The sequence below is a fragment of the Phodopus roborovskii genome, unplaced genomic scaffold, assembly GCF_943737965.1.
Source record: "Phodopus roborovskii unplaced genomic scaffold, PHOROB, whole genome shotgun sequence".
Lineage (NCBI taxonomy): Eukaryota > Metazoa > Chordata > Mammalia > Rodentia > Cricetidae > Phodopus > Phodopus roborovskii.
The window spans coordinates 15,516,646-15,539,558 of record NW_026126480.1 but is presented as its reverse complement, the minus strand read 5'-3'; the positions used below and the strand labels follow the sequence as shown (position 1 = coordinate 15,539,558).

The 22,913-nt window shown below is 38.7% G+C and overlaps 1 protein-coding gene and 1 pseudogene across 1 annotated transcript; both read right to left on the bottom strand.

Annotated features, from left to right (window-relative positions):
- Window positions 1-325: 325 nt before the first annotated feature.
- LOC127227601 (homeobox protein Meis2-like) lies at window positions 326-1,583 on the bottom strand (annotated as a pseudogene).
- A 2,326-nt stretch (window positions 1,584-3,909) lies between these two features.
- On the bottom strand, window positions 3,910-4,899 carry LOC127227600 (olfactory receptor 52D1). The gene has a single exon (XM_051191980.1). It carries the CDS (start codon window positions 4,885-4,887, stop codon window positions 3,910-3,912), a length of 978 nt encoding a protein of 325 aa, XP_051047937.1. The 5' UTR covers window positions 4,888-4,899.
- Between the last annotated feature and the right edge of the window lie 18,014 nt (window positions 4,900-22,913).

Below are 22,913 nucleotides of genomic sequence, written 5' to 3'. Positions count from 1 at the left end.
CCTAAAACTATTTGAGGCAACGTAACATAGTGATCAACAGAAATGTACAAGTTTAACTTAGTCCCTATGTTTATGCTATAGTAGTTATAACTCTAGGAGTCTACCTCCAGAGGATCTTTGCATGGACAATATTGTCTCAATGAGCCCATCATTTCACATTTGTGTACTTGTCCTATTGGTCCTCTATTGCTTGATGAAAAATGACAAAAGTAAAAAATAATCACAGCTGTCTGGAGTTTCATATTAAGTGTCACATCTGGTCAAAGTTCAGAAAGTCTTAAAATAGTTTTTGCGTGTAATTCCTTTTTCCTTGAATTCCCTTATACTATTGGGCATGAATGTCCCATAACCTGTCCACCAACATTTGGGATCTACAGAATTTAATATTGTAGGGCTCTGTGCTGACATAGTCATTCCAGGGTGGGTAGGGGGTCCTCCGTGCATCATCATGGCTGGGTGGTGGGGATGGCTTGGCAAATACAAATGCATTGGGGGTCCATGTCTTAACTGAGTAGTAGAGTGTGGGGTCATCTGGGGAGGAGTGTAACTTGGCTGTGCCATACTCATTCCCATCGGACCACCCTGAGAAACGTAGTCCCCTGGCATTCTCTGCAAACACGCAGGCCGGATCCCCATGTGTTGCTGACCATCCAACACAAAGCTCGCTATAGGCTGACCCTCTGGACTATACGCTGTTCCTTGGCTCACTGCTCGATTTGACTGGTCAGTCATGGGCTGTACTATTCTTTTGGCATTGATAAACCAGGTGTTTACTTGGAGAATTGTCAGTCCTGTGTCTTGGGCTAACTGTTTCTTCTGCTCTTTGGAAGGGTACGGATGTGTGAGATGCTGGAAGAGCCACGCTTTCATGATATTTGTCGCGACTTTGGGGAATATGCCTCTTCTGGTGTTTTTTTTTTTTTTTTTTTTTGTCCTTATCTGGGTCGTCATCATCACCTGTGCCAGGTGAAGCTACACTGTTATCTAACCCATCACCTTGCTCACTGCTATTGTCTCCACTCTGGGAAGCATGTTCCCTACTGGAGGGTCCGGGGTGCCTGCTGACCTGCTGAATAAGTTGAAGTTGCATCATCATGGTCTCACCAGGATGAAGGGTTGTGGTCAGCGAGATTTGTGGAGGAGCCTGGAAGTTCTTCATGATCGGACTTGAAGCTCCCATCTTTCTCGTCAATCACGAGGTCAATGGGCATTTCCCCCTTCAAACAGCTAATGTACCGGTGGCAGAAGTTATCACACAGTTCGTGGACCTTTTCTAATTCCAGAAGATGAAACTTTAACACTTGTATTGCTTGTATCATCAAATTATCCAGCGTTGGGTTTGAGGAAAAAAGAGGCTTTTCAGCGCGAACCTGCTTGGCAAAGACCACGGTGTCCTCGTTGAAGGAGTAGGAGGAACACACATCTCTGCTGGCCAATCCGGGTTCCCGGGGAATGCAGGTCACCAGCTCGCATGGTGCCTTCAGCCGGAAGAGCCCGAGTAGTGCACGCTTGGACCCTGCTTGCCCATCCCTCTCCAAGCTTTCCGAATATAAAATAATTTCCAGCCATTTTCCTGACTCCATCTAAGAATGGCTGTATGCAAGTGGCTGTCTCTTCCACCCGGCTGCACTTCCCCAAACAGTTAATTTTGTCTTGATGAGCAGTCTCAGTGGAATAGAAACAAGTATGAGTCGAGTTATTCAGTAGTGTCTCAGTATCAGTCTATGTGCTCAACATGCTTTTAAATGACTCATCACAGTAACATATTGAATGTACCATATGTTTATTGACTCAACAAACATTATTATGCACACTAGCATGCTGTAACAATTCTGTCACAGTATTAGCTGTTTATTGATTCTGTATCAAGCACAGATTAAATGCCTTCCAGGTTCAATTTTAAATAATAACCAACCAACAAATAAATAATCACTATATTACTTTGTCATGTCATAAATATCTGTGAAATATGTAGATCTTTTCAAAAAAGATCTTTGAAAAATATTTATTAAAAATTTATGTAATAAATTTTGATCATAGTTCACATTTCCAGATCCTCCTTACTTCTCTTTTTTACCCAACCCATACCTTCTTTCTCTCTGTTTTTTAGAAAATAAAGAAGCAAAACAAACAAACCAAAATTTTTTTTAAAATGCAAAAATGTAAGAAACACACACAGCCATACAAAACCATAACCCATAAAACCAAAAAAATCAGAAACCATAATATTCAATTCACAAGTATTATTTGACAAAAACATCTACAAAATACCACTTAGTTTGTTTCAACTTGTCCATGTAGACTACCCTTAAGTGTGGTTTATGTAGCTAGTAAGCCTCCATTGAAGAAAACTAATTTTTTTTCTTTGAAAGTAGATGTCAATTGGAGATGACTTCTGTTCAGGGATGGGTGACCATAAACATGTAGCTTTTCATTAACTTAAGCTGCATTAAAAATACCATCAACTACTACCAGTCTGAATCCAGTGCTTGCTTTGTTTCAGATACCACAATAAGCATGTATTGAAGCAGGGCTGGTTAAATAGAATGTCTTGATTCATGCAGCAAGAAAATGAAGCAGCTGGAATTTAAGCCTCTAGTCACCAGGATCCAGAGCTTGTATTATTTCCATCATAAAAGACTAGATAACACATAAGATACTGTCTATGTAAATGTGTAACCTTAGTGTTTTCCTGAATTACAGGCTCTTATTCTGAAATGCAAATATTAGCTGTCATCAGTGTAGGTGAACCTGTAAATTTTAAAACTGAGATTACTGATAGAGTCTGACTCAGCTCCCTGGGATGTTAGTAAGGGGCAACTTTAGGACTGAAATGAACTAGATCTCAAAGTACAAGACTGGTGGAAGGGTGGGAGGATATTCAGTTACACCTTAAACACCATTTATAAATTAAAGATTTGTACTACAATGTAGTTTCTATAATAATTCTATGAAATACAATAATGTTAACAAAGAGGTAAAAAAAAAGTTGCTTACTAGAGTTTAGAGAAGTTGTGTGTTTTTCATTCTATTTGTTTATTGAGCCTTTACAAGCAATACCCTAAAAAAGTTTCCTGCACTTATTGACATATATATTCATACCCCAATATGAGTTAGATGCTAATACCTCCACTTAATAACTGGTCAAACTAAGACACATAGGCACTGAACACCAAGTCCACAGCTACACAATTAGTGAGAAAAGAAGTTTAAGTTCAGGCATTCTGACTGGACACTTTGGGCTGTAATTGCTACAGGAAGGGATGAAGTAACAGAACTCAGATTCAAACTCATTGTAAACTAATTTTTATTTTCAATTTGAACTTACAGGATAGTGTCCCTTTCACAAAACCCAGACTTTTCATAAAGCTGGTAACTGATTTCTTTAGTAATGAGAAGTCACTTTTCTTGGTTAGGTTTACTATTTCTGTGATGAACACCATGACCAAGGCAACTTGGGGAGGAATGGGATTGTTTACCCACAGTTCCATATAACTGTTCATTATTAAAATCAGTGAGCACAGGAACTCAAGTAGGGAAGGAACTGATGCAGAGGCCATGAAGGGGAAGGGTGCTGCTTACTGGCTTGCTCCCCATGTCCTGCTCAGCCTGACCTCTTATAGAACTCAGAACTACCAGGCCAGGGATGGGCCCTCCCTCAATCACTGATTAAGAAAAGCTTGATCTTATGGAGGTGTTTTTTCAATTGAGGTTCCCTCTTTTTGGGTGACTCTAGCTTGTGTCCAGTTGGCATAAAACTAGCCAGGGTACCACTTTTGAGAGAAGAGTGAAAATATCATCCTTCTGGACTATTCAGAATCCCTTAAAAAAAACCAGGAAAAAATGGTTGTTAATTGTCTGTTCCTTCCAGAGATCTGATGATATGATACTCAGAATATTTTATTTTTCTTATTTCCAACCTCTGCTCAGACTACATATGAAGTCCTTTCCCAAATCAAGCAGTCTTACAAGCCGACTCCTAATCTCCTTGGTTCTTGCTCCGTAGATAATGGGATTGAGCACAGGAGGCACCAGCACATAGAGGTTAGCCAGGAAGATGTGCACGTGCTTGGGAACTCGGTTGTGACCAAAGCGGTGGGTGAGGAAGGAGAAGAAAGCGGGTATATAGAAAACCAAGATGACACCAAGGTGAGAGCCACAGGTACTCAGAGCCTTGTGTTGAGCCTCACGTGATGGAAGACGAAAGACAGCTCGGAGGATGAAGCCATAGGAGATGGTGATGAGGATTGAATCCAGGCCCATGGCCAGCAGAGCTACAGTCAGCCCATAGACAATGTTGACAGTGATGTTGGCACAAGCAAGCCTAGCCACACCCATATGTTCACAGTATGTGTGAGCCATGACATGGTGACCACAGTAGGGCAGTCGTTTCAGCAAAAAGATGAAGGGTGATACAATAGCTACACTGCGGACTATCCCAGCAAAGACAATTTGGCCTATGACAGTATGGTTGAGAATGGTTGTATATCTCAGTGGGTTGCAGATAGCCACATATCGATCAAAGGCCATGGCAAGGAGAACGGAGGACTCTAGAGCATAGATAGAATGGACACAAAACATCTGTGCTAGGCATCCACCAAAGGAAATCTCATTAGCATGGAGCCATAGAATGGCCAGCATTTTAGGTACAGTGGTAGAGCTGAGAGCCAGGTCAGTGAATGAGAGAAGGCAGAGGAAGAGGTACATGGGTGCATGAAGAGCACTCTCTGTCCCAATGACAAGGATGAGAGCAGCATTACCAAGCAATGCTACTAAATACATGATACAGAAAGGGATCGCAATCCAGAGGTGGGCAAACTCCAGCCCGGGGATCCCAGTGAGGAAGAGAGTGACTGGGAAACTATCACTCATGTTGGAGGCTGACATCCGTCTTGGCACATAAAGGGCTCTATATAAGGGATGATGACATGCCTGCCCTGTAATATTAGGTACAAGTTCATTCACATGTTTGTAGGCTGAGAAAATTGTCACTTGCTTGAGAACTCTTTTAAGCATCTGTTATTTCCTATATTTTTCATCAATGCTTACTCATATTCAATAAACATAAAAATTTATGTTCCCTAAATACTTCCTGATTCATTTTGTGAAATGTCCTGTGTATTATCTAGAGACTTTTAGCCTTTTCCCTTGGATGGATATTTCTTGCTTTCCTCCAATCATACCTCTATTATTTGCTATTTTCTCTATTTCCCCCTTCTATTTTTTTCTTATTTCAATTAAGTTTCCAGCTACCTTCTGTCTCTATTAGGTTTCTTAGTCATCTTTAAACACTTGCCTATTTGATATCGACTATATATTACTTGTAGGACTTAAATTTGGTTTCATATATTCAGGTTCTGAGTTGGGTCTTTTCATCTAATATCAATATTTAATTTTGTATCACTCCCAGAGGAACCACTATATTCCATGTCACTTTCTAATGCTAATGTCTGAACTTTGGACCTTCTTTCTACTTACATTGAGATTTCCAGTGATAACACTGGTTTGTGGTGATAGAATCTGGCAAGCTGGAATCACTACACACTTCCTCCCCCTCATTTTGACCCAGTGTTTTCCCTGTGCAGGATCTCTAACTATTGTAAGAAATATGCTACTCTGTTAGCATCTGTGGCTGAGAGGATAGGTTCAGACAGATTACAGACACAGTTTGTTTTTCTTCCTTTAAGAGGCAGTGTGAAAGCTTACTGAGCTAGTGTCTCACTTGGTTTCACAATGGGAGTCCCCTTCCAAATTTGCCCCAGCCATTTTTGAGTCACTATGGTGATTGGGTTTTTGCAATCTTAGTTAGACAAATACAGTTTAGTCAAACTTAACATCAGTGCAGCAACCATGAGAGGGTTTTTTTTTCCTCCTTTAAATCAAGCACGGTTTTGTTTTGGAATTTGATTTTAAAGAGTTACCTGTGCAAGAGGCATCCATTTTGGTGGTGTTGATGGCTGCAAAGGAGTACTGTGTGGATGCACAGCTGCTCTTAGATGTATCACATGAGCACAGAGTTGTTGGGGAGAGAAAAAAAGAGTTGGGGTGGTTTGAGCAGGTGTGTACCTTTGCTTGAAGTAGAGTAAAAGGTGGGTGTCCCTGCAAATTCAGATGGGTGTGGCTCAAGAAAGCAGGGAGACTCAGCGTTTTTGTTGGAATGTCTGATCCTTTGAAAGTCTTCTGAACTCTGAATGCGGTCAGCTCAGCTCTGTATTCTAGCCTCATTCGGTCACCTGGCTCATTAAGTGAGGTTATTTATTGATTCGTTCCTTAATGCTCAAGGGTAAAGATTCAGGTGTCCTCCTCTGTGGAGGTACTTGCTGTGTATCTCTTGAGGGAGAAAGAGAAAGTGAGAGGTTGATAAATGAGGAAAAATTAAGTGAGGGAAAAAAAACTTTAAAGGGAAGTGGGAATTAACTGCTTGTCTGTGCTTTGTGCTTTGTTCTCTGTCCTGGTCTTTTTTCTTTCTTTTTCTCCCTTTTCTTCCTTACATTCTGAGTTTTTTTCAGTGACAAGTTATTGTGGCTCACTAATATTCTATACTTTTACTGCAAGATTTATGTGGATAGAGTAGTAGGTGCTAGCGATGCCCCTGTGCCACCAGATGCCATTTAAAAACACATGGTCTAAGGGGCTGGAGAAGTAGCGCAACACTTAGGAGTATTGGCTGTTCTTCCAGAAGACCTGGGTTTTATTCTTAGCACCCACTTGGCAGCTCACAAGTATAAGTTTAGTACTAGGGAATATGATGCCTGCTTCTGGCATCTGAAGGCACTGCATGCACGTGGTGCACAGTAATATATACAGGCAAAACATCTATAAATATAAGATAAAAATATGTGCAGTCAGCATGCACAGGGCCTACACACATCTAAGCCACATAGGGTCCAATTGGTAAGAGGGGAAGTGAAAAACCAGCCCTCATGTCTAACCCGGAAGTTATATGGAATTGATAACCACTCCCATAGGAAAATCAATTTTCTTATATCATGAGTTATTAGACATAAAAGCAAACACTCCAGGAAACATTTTCCCTAATTAGTTGAATGTAGCTTCTTCTTTTCTTTCAAATTACTTCATGTGTCCAGCATTGATGAAGTTGAACACAGTTTACAATCAATCACTCTTAATTTATGTAAAACAGTAAGCTGTAAGAATGTGGTTGATAACACATCATTCCAGTCTTGCTGGTGATCCTGTGCAGTGTAGTTATGAATTGCTGTGCTGCCAAGCCAAACAGCTGCAAAGTGTTGGAGAAATTCATTTGATGTATAAAAATTGCACTATCGTTAAGATTAATAAAATGAATGCTTATTTATCTTGTTTTCTTCAGTTAACATCTTCTATGTGGGAGGAAGTCAGATATTTGAGTAAGTCTGGTTGACATTTTAGCTCCAATGTGAACTTGAAAACATTATCACTTAATGCTTGGGAAAGTCAAATAACTTGATGTACATTTTAGTCACATTTTAAATGCAGTCAGATTCCCAAAAATGGCAAGTAAATCTGAGTTGAGGATACTGCAATTTTCAGGGGGAAGAATGGCAGCTCTTAAAATTGGGGGGGGGGCAGGGAACTGTCATTCATTTTGCACAATTCTTGATTGAACTGATGTCACACCTGAATGGCTCCAGAATTTAAGTCTGGGATGATGTCTTTTTATTTTTACATGAATCTTTAAGCAACCCTGTGAGCAAAATTTCTAGCTGCTGGATTATTGTCTGTCTTTATAGCAGGTTTCAGTAAACCACAAGAATGGCAAAGGTTATCTGGCTCTATGGTTGGAACAATCAATGTATATCAGATTTCTGATGCTTTAAGCAAGAAGTGAAGTAAATAAGTGTGACCACTTCAAGCTGCTTGTTAGTTAACAGGGACGACTTCTCCATTCCACAGTAAGGAAAACAAAATACACAATTGACATGATAGCAAATTGGTTCTTAACTATTAGAATGTTTGCTAGTTAACTATTTATTTTGTTTTTTGGCAGCTGGGCAATATGGGAAAATTTATTGTCTCTTTTTCCCCTTTGAATGAGGGCTTCCATGCTTGAGAAAATGTCTTGCACTATTGCATATATTTTGTGGACACACATTTTTGTAGTTTCCATTTTGGAAGGCTAAGGTTTTTTGTTTGTTTGAAACAGTTTTACACTTTCTTATGTATAGTACTTGAAGTTTGTACTAGAAAATTACTTTGAAGTTTTGAAGCTTTTATCTAAATTACTTTGAAATAAGTGGCTTTATTGTCAGTGGTTTTCCCTCAAGTATTTTTTTTGATTATTATTCCCCTTTCCTGTGTGTATGTGTGTGCAATTATTTGCACACACATAGAAACACATGGACGAAAGCATATTTTCAATCCAAGATATTTCCCTGTAACCCATATAAACTGTTCTGGCAACAAGAGACATGAGAGATGTTAAGTGTAATATAAAATTGGAGCTAAGAGCCATTTCAGCTTCAGTCTTTACATACCACAAATGAAACATTAAAAAATCACATGGAGAAGTTTACATGGTGACTAATTCACCTGCAGTACTGTGGACTTTTAACATTTTGTTCTTTTTCAGTGAAAAACTAAAAAAATTACTCATCTGTCATTACTGTTATTTGCTGATTTTATTTTGAAGGTAATAGTCTATCCTTATGACACTATTGCAACCAAGTTGGCTTTACCATCTTGGCTTTAGTAGGTATAGAAAACAATGGATTATCATCTTTATTTTGTAATGTGTTAATCATTATATACTGGTAGAATCTAGCTTAATTATTTTAGGTGGAAAGTATTCTCTTTGAGTTTCCATTTTAAATGTGTTTGGACTAAAACAATACACTACTGATGTCTGCAGAAGAAGAAGAAGAAAAAAAAGAATGTGGTTGATATAAACAAATTCACTGGGAAGAACTCTTATTCCTGTCATGCAGAATGTGTACCACACCTAGAGGTGAGCAACAGTTTTAAGAATCTGGATGCCTGAAACCTCCATCCCAGACTCTGTGGGGAGTATGGTATGCTGGTGTGATGAGGCTGGCTAAAAGGGAGAAATTGGAAAATCAGCTACTATTGCTAATGAAAAGTTAGGTGCTTGAGTGATACTACAAAATTAAGGTATGGATGGTAACATCAATCCCTTCTCAGTCTTTGCCTTTCCAGGCTGTCTTCAAGACCTCCTTTTGGCAGAATTAAAACAGGCTGCAGGCTGTCAAAGGAAAAATGTAGGCTCAGCCTGGACATTTTAACCAGAGCACGGAGACTCAATTCAGAGCTAACAGAAATAGCTCAACAATCATCACAGCGATCTTTGCTACCTGTGTGTGGTGGTTTGAAAGAGAACTGTCTTCCATAGTCTCAGGCATTTGAGCATGTGGTCCCCTGTTGCTGGTGCTGTTTGAAGAGATTTAGGTGAAACAGCCTGGCTGGAGGAAGTATACCACTATGGGCAGTCTTTGAGATTAAGAATCCTTGCCTACTTCTAGTTTGCTCTCTCTGATTCATGCTTGTGAAGATGTGAGCTTTCAGTTTCCTGATCCTGATGCCATGTTTGCTGCCATGCCTCCATTCCACCAACAAGGACTCTTATCCATCTGGAAACACAGACCAAAATAAACTTTTTCTAATGTTGCCATTAGTCATGATGCTTTATCACAGCAACAAAACAGTAACTAATACACTACATAAAAATATGTAGAATAAATTGAATGGTATTTTATGACTAAATAAACATGAAGCATGTAAAAACTAGAAGTTAGTTAATTTTGTTATTATTTTAATTTAAATTAAAAATATTTTACATATCAATACCAGTTCCCTCTCCCTTCCATCCTCCCATGCCCCCCCCCCCACTTCCTCCTGTCCATTCCCTATCCACTCCCCAGGAAGGGTGAGGCCTTCCAGGAGGGATCATCAAAATCTGTCAAGCCATTTGGGGCAGGGCCTAGGCCCTCCCTCATGTCTCTAGGCTAATAGAGTATCCCCCTTCATGGGGAATGTGCCCAAAGTCCTTTCATGAACCAGGGATATATCCCAGTTCCACTGTCAGAGGTCCCATAGACTCTAATTTAGATCCACATTCAAGGGGTCTGGGTTGGTCTTATGCTGGTTTCTCTGCTATCAGTCTAGGGTGCATGAGCTCTCCCTTATTCAGGTCAGCTGTTTCTATGGGTTTCTTCAGCTTGGTCTTGACACCTTTGTTCATCACTCCTCCCCTTCTGCAACTGGATTCCAGGATTTGGCTCAGTGTTTGGCTGTGGGTGTCTGCTTCTACTTCTGTTAGCTACTGGATGGAGGCTCAACGGTGGCATATGAGGTAGTCATCAATCTCACTATCAGGGAAGAGCATTTAAAGTATCCTTTCCAATATTGCTTAGGTTGTTAGTTGGGAGTCATCCTTGTAGGTCTCTGGATATTTCTCTAGTGCCACATTTCTCTTTAAACCTATAATGGCTCCCTCTTTTATGGTATCTCTTTTGCTCTCCTCTATCCTTCCCCTGAATCAATCTTCCTGCTCCCTCATGTCCTCCTCTGCCCTTCTCCTTCTCTTAACTGCCTCTCTCCTCCCACCCTGCTCCCAATTTACTCAGATCTTGTCCCTTTCCCCTTTTGTGGGGAGCATTGTATGAATCTCTTAGGGTCCTCCTTTTTCCTAGCTTCTTTACTGGTATGACTAGTAGGCTGGTGATCCTTTGTTCTGTATCTAAAATCCATATATGAGTGAGTACATACCATGTTCCTTTTTTTTGTGAATGGGTTACCTCACGCAGGATGGTTTCTTCAAATTCCATCCATTTGCCTGTGAATTTCAAGATTCCATTGTTTTTTTGTTTTTTGTTTTTTGTTTTTTTTCACACTGAGTTGTATTCCATTGTGGAAATGTACCACATCTTCTTTATCCATTTTTCTGTTGAGGGGTATCTGGGTTGCTTCCAGGTTCCTGCTATTACAAATAATGCTGCTATGAACACGGTTGAGCACATGTTTTTGTTGCATGGGTGTGGATCATTTGGATATATACCTAAGAGTAGAATTGCCAGGTCCTGTGGTAGACTGATTCCCATTTTCCTGAGGAACCAACATACTGATCTCCAAAATGGCTGTACAAGTTTGCACTCCCACCAGTAGTGGAGGAGTGTTCACCTTTCTCTACAATCTCTCCATCATAAGCTGGCATTGGTGTTTCTAATTTTAGCCATTCTGACAGGAGTAAGACAATATCTCAGAGTTGTTTTGATTTGCATTTCCCTGATGGCTAAGGATGCTGATCACTTTTTTAAGTGTCTTTCAGCTTTTTTGCATTCCTCTATTGAGATTTCTCTATTCAGTTCTGTACCACACTTTTTAATAGGGTTTTTTAGTCTTTTGGTTCCTCATTTCTTGAGTTCTTTGTATATTTTGGAGATCAGCCCTCTGTCAGATGTGGGGTTGGTGAAGATCTTTTCCCAGTGTGTGGGCTGTCATTTGGTCTTGTTGAATGTGTCCTTTGCCTTACAGTAGCTTCTTAGCTTCAGGAGGGCCCATTTATTAATTGTTGATCTCAGTGTCTGTGCTACTGGTGTTATATTCAGAAAGTGGTCTCCTGTACTAATTCATTCAAGGGCACCTCCAATTTTCTCTTCTAAGAGGTTCAATGTGGCTGGATTTATGTTGAGGACTTTGATCCATTTGGACTTACATGTTGTGCATGGCGATAGACATGGGTCTATCATCAGTCTTTTACACATCATCATCCACTTGTGCCAGCATCATTTGTTGAAGATGCTTTATTCTTTCACTATTTAATTTCAGCTTCTTTGTAAAAAAAATCAGGTGTTCATAGGTGTGTGGGTTAACATCAGGTTTTTCAGTTTGATTTCATTGGTCTACCTGTCTACTTTTGTGCCAGTACCAAGCTATTTTCAGGACTATAGCTCTATAGTAGACCTTGAAGTCGAGGATGGTGATGCCTCCTGAAGTTCTTTTATTGTACAGGGTTGTTTTGGCTATCTTGGGTCTTTTGTTTTTCAATATAAAGTTGATTATTATCCTTTCAGGGACAGTGAAGAATTGTGCTGGGATTTTGATGGGGATTGTTGAATCTGTAGATTGCTTTTGGCAAGATTGCCATTTTTTACTATGTTTATTCTACCTATCTAAGAGCATGGGAGATCTTTCCATTTTCTGGTATCTTCTTTAATTTTTTTCTTTAAAGACACAAAGTTCTTATTATATAGGTCTTTCACTTGTTTGGTTAGTGTTGCCCCAAGATTTTTTATATTGTTTGTGGCTATTGTAAAGGGTGATGTTTCTCTGATTTCTTTCTCAGCCCCTTTACTGTCTGTATATATTAGGGCTACTGATTTTTTTTTTTTTGAGTTAGTCTTGTATCCTGCCACTTTGCTGAAGGTGTTTATCAGCCTGTAGAGGAGTTCACTGGTAGAGTATTTTGGGTCACTTATGTAAACTATCACATCATCTGAAAATTGTGACAGTTTGACTTCTTCCTTTCCAATTCATATCCCCTTGATCTTTTGTTGTCTTATTGCTCCAGGTATAACTTCAAGTACAATATTGAAGAGATATGGAGAGAGTGGATAGCCTTGGCTTGTTCCTTATTTTAGGTGAATTGCCTTAAGCTTTTCTCCCTTCAGTTTGATGTTGGCTGTTGGTTTACTGTATATTGCTTTTATTATGTTTATGTATGTTCCTGTTATTCTTGATCACTCCAAGACCCTTACCATGAAAGGGTGTTGGAATTTGTCAAAGGCTTTTTTAGCATCTAGTGAGATGATCATATAATTTTTACTTTTTCAGTTTGTTCATATGGTGTATCATGTTGATAGATTTTCGTTATGTTGAACCATCCCTGCATCCCTGGGATGAAGCCTACTTGGCCCTGGTGGATGATTTCTCTGATGTGTTCTTAGATTCGATTTGCCAGTATTTTATTGATTATTTTTGCATCAATGTTCATGAGGGATATTGGTGTGTAGTTCTCTTTCTTAGTTGTGTCTTTGTGTGGCTTGGGTAGCAAGGTAATTGTGTAGCTTTGTAAAAGAGTTTGGTTATGAGCTTTCTGCTTCTATTGTGTGGAACAATTTGAGGAGTATTGGTATTAGCTCTTCTTTGAATTTCTGGTAGAACTTTATACTGAAGCCATCTGGCCCTGGGCTTTTTTTTTTGGTTGGGAGGCTTTTGATGACTGCTTCTATTTCATTAGGGGTTATAAGTGTGTTTAAATTGCTTATCTGTTCTTGATTTAATTTTGGTAAGTGATAGTTATCCAGAAATTTGTCCATTTCCTTTGAATTTTCAAATTTTGCGGAGTATAGGTTTTCAAAGTATGATCTGATTTCCTTGGTATCTGTTGTTATGTCCCTCTTTTCATTTCTGATTTTGTTGATTGGCATGCTAGCTCTCTGGTTTGTGGTTAGTTTGGATAAAGGTTTGTCTGTCTTGTTGATTTTCTCGAAAAACCAACTCTTTGTTACATTGTTTTCTTAGTTTCTACTTTATTGATTTCAGCCCTCAAGTTGGTTATTTCCTGGTATATACTTCTCAGGGGTAAGTTTGCTTCTTTTTGTTCAACGGCTTTCAGCTGTGCTATTAATTCTCTAATGTGACTATCCTCCATTTTCTTCATATGGGCACTTAGTGCAATGAACTGTCCTCATAACACTGCTTTCAATGTGTCTCGTAAGTTCAGTTGTGTTTTCATTCTTGTTGAATTTCAGAAAATATTTAATTTCTTTCTTTATTTCTTCCTTGACCCAGGAATGGTGCAATTGCTCATTGTTCAGTTTCGATGAGTTTGTGTTGTTATTGAATTTCAACTTTAAAGCGTGGTGGTCTGATAAGATACAGAGGGCTATTCCTTTTTTTTTTTTTTTTTTTTTTTTTTTGTATCTGTTGAGGTTTGTTATGTTGCCTAGTATTGGGTCGATTTTAGAAAATGTTACATGTGGAGCTGAGAAGAAGTGTATTGTTTTGTGTTATAGAATATTCTGTAGATATCTGATAAACCCAATTGGGACAAACTTCTGTTCTTTTGTTTCTTTGCTTAGTTTCTGTCTAGTAGTCCTGTCTAGTGGTGAGAATGGGGTATTGAAGTCTCCAACTATAAGTGTGACATTTTATGTGAGATTTGAGTTTTTGTAATGTTTCTTTTATGAATGTGGTTACCGTTATATTTTGGGCATAGATATTCAGAATTGAGACTTTGTACTGATGGATTTTTTTCTGTGATTAATATGAAATGACTTTCTTCATCTCTTTTGATTGATTTTGGTTTTAAGTCTAATTTGTTAGATACTAGGATAACTACACCTGCTTGCTTCTTGGGTCCATTTGATTGGAATATCTTTTCTCAACCCTTTACTCTGAGGTAGTCTCAGTCTTTGAAGCTGAGGTATGTTTTGTCTGCAGCAGAAGGATGGATTCTGTCCTTGTATCCATTCTGTTAACCTGTGTCTTTTTATAGGCGAGTTAAGACCATTAATATTGAGGGATATTAATGAGCATTGATGTTTGTGTTTTGGATTTGTTGTTGGTGGTAGTATTTTGAGTAGATTTGCCCTGATGTTTTCTTTTTGGGTTCTGGTAAAATGGGATTACCTAAAGCCTGTGTTTTTGTGAGGGTAGTTAACTTCTCTGGGTTGGAATTTTCCTTCCAGAACTTTCTGTAGGGCTGGATTTGTAGATAAGTATTGTGTAAATGTGGTTTTGTCATGGAATATCTTGTTTTCTTCATCTATAGTGATTGAGAGTTTGCTGGGATGGTATTCTGGGCTGTCATCCATGGGCTCTTAAGTGTTTGTAGAAAATCTATCCAGGACCTTCTCTCTTTCAGCATTTACAGGGAGAAGTCAGGTGTAATTTTGTTACCTGGCCTTTATATGTAACCTGACTTTTTCCTTCAGTGCTCTTAATATTCTTTCTTTATTCTCTGTGCTAGGTGTTTTGATATTTATGTGGTGAAGTGACTTTTTTGGGGGTCTAGTCTAATTGGTATTCCATATGCTTCTTGTACTTTCATAGGCATGTTCTTCTTCAGATTGCGAAAATTTTCTTCAATGATTTTGGGAATATGTTTTCTGCATCTTTCAGCTGGGCTTCTTCACCTTCTTCTATACCTATTATTCTTAGGTTTGCTCTTTTCAGGGTGTCCCACATTTCCTTGATATTTTGTGTTATGGATTTGTTGGATTTAAGATTTTCTTTGGTCGATGAATCTATTTCCTACAGTTCATCTTCAGGGCCTGAGATGTTCTCCTCCATTATTGTATTGTGTTGGTTATGCTTGCATCTGTAGTTCCTGATCGTTTACCCAGTTTTTTTATTTCCAGTATTCCTGCAGTTTGTGTTTTCTTTATTGTCTCTATTTCAGTTTTCAGTCTTAAACTGTTTGAATCCTTTTCTTCATCTGCTTGATTGTTTTTTCTTGGCTTTCTTTACTTTCTTTAAGAGATTTGTTCATTTCTTGCATTTTTTGCCTTGGTCTTTTCCTCTATTTCTTCCAATTTTTTGTTTGCATTTTCTTTCATTTCTTTAAGGGATTTTTTTCATATAATCTTCAAGGGCCTCTATAATTTTCATGCAGTTGTTTTTTTTTTTTTTAGGTCATTCTCTTCTGCTTAATCTACTTTGGTGTGTTCAGGTCTAGTTGGTATAGAGTTCCTGGATACTTGTGGAGTCATATTGGTCTTTCTATTGTTAAATGTTTTCTTATACTGCTATCTTCCCATCCTTTCTTCCAGTGGGTGCAGGTGGGGTCTCTCTTTATTCTCCTCACCCGGTGCGTGTATATGGGTCCAGACTTCACTCTCTGTAACTCTGGATGATTAGAACTCTCTTGGAGGTCTTTTAAGGAGAGGCTGCCGCAAGGCCAAGGATGTGTGGAAGGCAGACTCTGAATGGTGCAGTGTACAAGAGCAGGACCACTCAAGCAGATGGCTCAAAAAGAGGGTGAAGGGGCCCAAGGGTCAGGTGAGGCCAGGCTCTGGATGGTCCCTTGTGGAGGGGTGAGTCCAGTATGTGCAGAACCGACCCAGGAATTTCCAAGGAGAGGATGGGGGTGATAGACCCGAGCTGGCCAAACACTCACCTCAGGCAGGGGGCCCAGCAGGGCCAAGGCTGTGCAGAGGGCATGTTCTGGATTGTCTAGTGTGCTAGGACAGGACCATTCAGGCCAACAATGTAGAGGGGATCAAGATGCAGAACTGACCCAGGAAGTTCCAAGGAAAGGACATGGAGGTGATTCGACCTGGGCTTGTCCCAGACTCACATCAAGCAGAAGGTAAAGGGACCCAAGGGTCAGGTGAGGGCAGCCTCCAATGGTCCCACGTGAAGGGTCAGGTCCACTCTGTGCCGAGCCAACCCAGGAAGTTTCAAAGAGAGGATGGGGGTCTTGGACTCGAGCTGGCTAAACACTCACCTCAAGCAGGGGGCCCAGCAGGGCCAAGGATGAGGGGGAGGGCCAATTTTGTTATATATTACTGTAGTTTTTTATATCAGTTATTGTAAGAAAAACTGTATATTTAAAAATATTTTATGGGGTTAAATTCTATTATGATTGGATATAACATTAAAATGTCATAAATAGCTTTTAATTGAATGAGTATTTATGCTATGTGTATCTTCTTGAGAATGCAAACAAATATTTGTATACAACACTCTTATTTTGTTTTTAAGTATCATCTGAGTTTTGATGATAGTTATAAGTATGTGGGTATTTGCTTAAGCATTCTTAATGAAGACTTAAGTTGTTTTCATAGTTTTTAGCACCCTTGTGTCTACATGGAGGCCATGGCTATGATTTTCATTCTGTTAATACCAAATGGTGAATGGGTGATGTAAAGGGAGAGATAGCACTCAAGGCATTACAGCTATGTGCCAAGTTAGGCAAAGAATTCATTTGTATTATGATGTAGTTGTGAAATATACAAGATATTATAATTTCTATTTTTAGGGATCTGAGTACATTATAGACTATGGCTTAAGATCACACAATTGTAAAGTTACTCACTTGGTAATCACACCAAATCTAGTCCAAAAGCTGTTTCCTCAAATATAGTACGCTTCATTCCTTTTATCCTATGGTGTTCATGGGTAGCATTATATTCAACAAATAAAAGCATGTGTGTGCTGTGTTTGTGTATTGTGTGTGTGTGTATGCCTGTGTGTGTGTGTGTGTGTGTGTGTGTGTGTGTGTCTGTTTGTCTCTGTGTCAGTATGTGTACAGAGATGATCCCAGTGGTATCAACAGTGTAAAATCTCTGAAAATTTTGATTCTTTTTAAGAAATGAGGAAATGTTGATAATACTGTTAGGGTCAACTTTTTTTTAAAGCTTTTAAAAAATGGCTTGTGTTAATATAAAGAGTTTTATGTAAAAAAATACCTGAATTTTGTTATTTGTACTCTGTTTCAGGCAGTCTGGCGTGATCAAACCACATTAGTCTGGAAGGAATCCACATCTTTTCATTTTCTGTGGAAACAAAAATAGAAATCCTTTTCCCCAGTAACTTGTTCTTCAACTTAAATTTTGGAGTCAAAGCATTTTTTTTTTTTTTTTTTTTTTTTTTTTTGTTTTTTGTTTTTTAATTTATTACTTTACATGTCGATCCCAGTTCCCTATTTATGTATTTTTATGTACATTGGTATATTGGTATTTTCTTGCATGCATATCTGTGTGAGGGTGTTGGATTCCCTGGAACTGCAGTAATAGACAGTCTTGAGCTGCTATCTGGGTGCAGGGGATTTGAACCTGAGTCCTCTGGAAGAACAATCAGTGTTTTTAACTGCTGAGCTATCTCTCTAGCCCAGCCTGCTCGCTCTTTTCCTCCTCCTCCTCCTCTTCCTCCTTATTTTTTGTTTTTGTTATTGTTTTTCAAGACAGGTTTTCTCTGTATAGCCCTGGCTATCCTGGAACTTGCTCTGTAGCCAGGCTGTCCTGTAATCTCATAGTGATCCACCTGTCTCTGCTCCCCTCCCCTGCCTAGTGCCCCCCCATTTTTTTCCTTAATTGTCCATGATGCCAACAGACAAATCAGTGAATATATAAGACAAAAACTGTTATCTCATAATTATTCAGGAAAAGTATTAAGCCACTAGGAAACCAATGACAACACCAAGTAGCAGTAAAATAAATCCTGGTGGATAGAGGAGGGTCCAATTTCTGGAGTATATTCCTTATACCAGCACCTGCTTTGCATCATTCTTCTTCTTATTGTGCCTCACACGTGCCTTTTCTTTTCTAGGATACAAAAATTTAACTATAAAAGAATAAGTTCAAGAGATCTATGATATAATATATTGATTGTAATTAGCAGGAATATATTACATGCTTAAAATGGTTAAGAAGAAAAATGTATGTTCTCATAAATAGATGACAGGTATGTGATGTGTTGCATATAAAAATAGCTTGATTTAGTCATGCCACAATGTGCACTTTATTCCAAATGTACATTTTTGAATGCTATACTATATACCATAAATGAATGCAATATTTGAAAGTGTTTTACTTATCCATTCTGAGAATTTTACACATAGATTCAATGTGTTTGGCCATCCACCACCACTCTTCCCCTTCAATTTCTTCCAGAATTCCCTGAAATCTACATATCCTCTCCTTCCTTCCTTCCTTCCTTCCTTCCTTCCTTCCTTCCTTCCTTCCTTCCTAGTGAGTCCAGTTAGTTAGACCTATGTACATGGCATCCCAAGCACATGGGCAATCTATGAATGGCCACACCAGTGAAGAAAACTGACCCCTTTCCTCTCCTGCCATCAACTGTCAAGAGCTTTGAGCAAGGTATGCGGCTTCATGAGCCCCTCTCTCACCATGCTGGAATGTTCTGTGGCTTGATGTGACAGTCACAGCTGCTGTGGGTTCCTGAGTACCAAGGCCCTCTCATGTCCAGAAAGTGTCCTCTCACAATTGACCTTCCTAATCCATGACCCTTAAAATCTTCCTCCCTCTCTTCTGTAATTTTCCCTGAGCCTTGGTTAAGGTGGTATCAATCTCCCATTTGTGTTCCTAATTTTCTGCACTTCTTTGACTAGTTGTGAATCTCTGTTAACATCCATCCACTACAACATGTGCTTAAAAAAAAAACCAAAGAAATAAACAAAAAACAAAAAAACAAAAACAAAACAAAACAAAACAAACAAACAAAAAAAACCCTGAAGATTGTGGTAACCCAGCATCATAAGTCTACAGGTTACTTATTTACAACAGCACTAATGATCATTAGTAATTTATTAATAATAAAATGTTCTTATAGACTATGTGGCACAGGCTGACCTGGAACTCATATTGTAGGGCAGGTTGATTTTGAAGTAGACATCCTCCTGCCCCAGCTTCCATAGTGTTTGGATGAAAGATAAACAGTTCTATGCTCTGCTAATGAATTGTTTTACACTTAAAGTACATACATTGCTTTATTTACCATGTTGTTATTACCCACATCACAGAGAATGCTACAATATAAATAACTTTTATATGCACCAGGAAATAAAAAGAAACCATGAATCATTATGCTGAGATATTGCCTTTATTTTTAGTTGTCTATTACAGATTCCTAGATATCTAGTGTGTGATTATGTGTACAGTATATTCATTTTCAATTTTTTTCTTTCTTTCAGTAGATGCTTTATTTTCTTCTAGATGCCGAGGGTTAGAACAAATTTATTCTCAGTTTCTTATGTTTGATTAAGTAAAACAAGACCGCAAACTTGTCCTAAGTAGTTAATAATTTACATATTGACGGCCACTGTATGAAGAAACTCTAATTCCATCAACCCTTTCCCACCAATGCAATGGTTAATCTGGCTCTTTATGGTTTGTTTTGTAGTTCTCTGATGTCTCGTGAGCTATTTTCTTTCTGTATGTCTTTAGATAGTGTTCAACATAAAGTTTTCATATATACAAAGAAAGAAGAAAACATTGCCCAAATATACACACAAAAATATCGAGATGAAATGCTCATGATGAAAATCAAATTTGCATTTACTAAATCAAGAGTTTCACTACGTATTTAACTATGTTAAACAACTCTGAGCTATCATCTTACCCCTGTCAGAAAAGCTAAAATTAAAAACACCAATGACAGTTTATGTTGGAGAGGATGTGCAGAAAGGGGAACACCCCTCCATTGCTGGTGGGAATGCAAACTTGTACAACCATTTGAAAATCAGTATGGCACTTTCTCAGGAAAATGGGAATCAGTCTACTTCAAGATCTAGCATTTACACTCTTAGCATATACCCAAAGGATATACATTCATACTACAAAGACATCTGTTTAACTGTGGTCATAGCAGCATTATTTGTAATAAACAGAACCTGGAATCAACTTAGATGCTCCTTATCCAAAGAACAGATAAAAAAATGTGGTATACTCTGCCTGGGAAGTGGATTGGGCGTTGGATGGAGGGTCGGTACAGGAGGGAGAGGGAATGGGAACAGTATGTAAAATAATATTGTTTTTAATTTAAGTAAAAAAAAGAAAATGTGGTACATTTAAACAATGGAGTACTATTCAGTGGTAAAAAATATAACATCTTGAAATTCACAGGGAAATGGATGGAACTAGAATAAACCATCTTGAGTGAGGTAATCCAGACACAGAAAGAAAAACATGGTATGTACTCACTCATAAGTGGATATTTGACATAAAGCAGGATAACCAGACTACAACCCACAACCCCAGAGAAGCTAGGAAACAAGGAGGACCTAAGATAGACATACATGGACTCTCGAGAAGGGGGAAGGGACAAGATCTGAGTAAATTGGGAGCACAGTGGTGGTGAGAATTAGGAGAAAGAGGAGGGGAGAAGGGGAGGGGGCAGGAGAACATGAGGGTTTAGGGAGGTTTAGTTGGGGGAAGAACAGAGAAGGAGAGCAAGGAAAAGAGATATCTTAATAGATGGAGCCATTATAGGCTTAATGAGAAATCTGTCACTAGGGAAATCTCTAGGAATCCACAAGGATGACCTCAACTGAGAATCTAAGCAATAATGGAGAGGCTACCTTAAATGTTCTTCCCCTATAATGAGATTGATGACTACCTTAAATGCAATCCTAGAACCTTCATCCAGTAGCTGATGGAAGCAGAAGCATATATCCACAGTGAAGCACTGAGCTGAACTCCTGGAAACCAGTTGCAGAGAGGGAGGAGTGATGAGCAAAGGGGTCAAGACCATGCTGGGGAAACCCACAGAAACAGCTGATCTCAGCAAGTGGGAGATCAGGGATCCAAGTCTGACAGCTGGGGAACCAGCACAGGACTGAACCAGGCCCCCTGAATGTGGGTGTCAGTGGGGGGCTTGGGCAGTCTATGGGGCCTCTGGCAGTGGAATCAATATTTATCCCTAGTGCACAAATAAGCTTTGGGAGCCCATTCCCTATGGAGGGATACTCTCTCAGCCTGGGTTCATGGGGGAGGGCCTAGGACCTGCCCCAAATGATGTGACAGACTTTGATGATTCCCCATGGGAGGCGTCACCCTATCTGAGGAGTGGATGGGGGTGTGTGGAATGGTGTGGGGAGTGGGAGTACAGGAGGGAGAGGAAACTGGGGTTGGTAGGTAAAACAAGATTGCTTTGATTTAAATAAACAATTAATTAAAAATGATCTAAAGAAAAATACATCTAAAGATAGAAAGGAAGGTAAAATATGACTTTATTACTAAAGATATAACAGAAAGGATTAGGAAAAAATTATATGTTTTTTTAACAGTGAAAAACTCAAATGAAAATTCCCAAGACCAGTAGTAGACTGTGTCAAAGACTGGACAGAAGCAACATCTTGAGGATTAGTCAATGGATGTTTTCTGTCCAAGTAACTGATAAAAGAAAACAAAATGAAAGAGAATGGGTAGAGAGCCTCTGAGAACCTGAGATACACCATGCATATCCATGTACATGCAAAGATATTGTAGGAGGAAAGAGAAAGTAAAGTGAATTTAAGAATCACAAGCTGAGTGTTTTCTACATTCAATAAAAATCATTAATGTTCACTCTACATTTGAGAAGAACAACAACTTCTAAATGGGAGAAGCTTTCACAAATTTTTAGTGACTGAAGTAAAAAAAGATGGCAGAAAATCCAAATTGGCTTCTCTAAATCCTTAATGAGGGTTCATTCACTATTAAAAGAAAATACAACTCCAAAGTGAAAGGCATGAAATGCAGTGGAAGAAAATAAAATTTTATTATGCACTCATCATGTCAATTGCTGTATTTTAGATAGATACTATAAAACAGTTATAATAATTATATGATGGGAGATTTTACAAAAAGTCCTATGTAAGTTGAAAAGCTAGATTAGTAATATTTTGAGATTAAATAAATTTTATTATTCACATTTATTTATTTAACATTTTACATTTTAGGGACCACTCCATGTTTGGGAAACACACTGTGATTTATTCAGTCCTTATCACAATCCTAAATATATTCCCATTGTCCCTGTTTAAAAGTTGACCTTGCTTGACAGAAGATTTTACAAGTGTCTTAAAGCTGGAAGGCATATGAGAGAGAATATGGTCAAACACATATGCTCCTTCAGACTCGTGGGTGTACCCACGACCTACAGCTTTACAGTTTGGATTTATATTCACTGTGAATGCCATTCTGATTTTTTTGTTTTATTTTCTCATATTGTGTCAGCAGACTATTTTAACCTTGAGATGTAGTTGTAGTATTTGTTTCAGAACATACTTCTTCCCCCTCCTTCTCTGTCTCCTTACAGAAATTATATTTCCTAAGATGACCGAAAAAATGTAATCACATATATGTGTAAGAGCAGTGGGCAGAGCACTTTACTGTGATGTTTAGCAATCCACATTCACCAGACTCTCTTTCAGCATTTCCCCCCATGTCATTAAAACATCATAGATCTCCATCCACATGACTAACCTGCCTATGTATCTTTTGTCATCT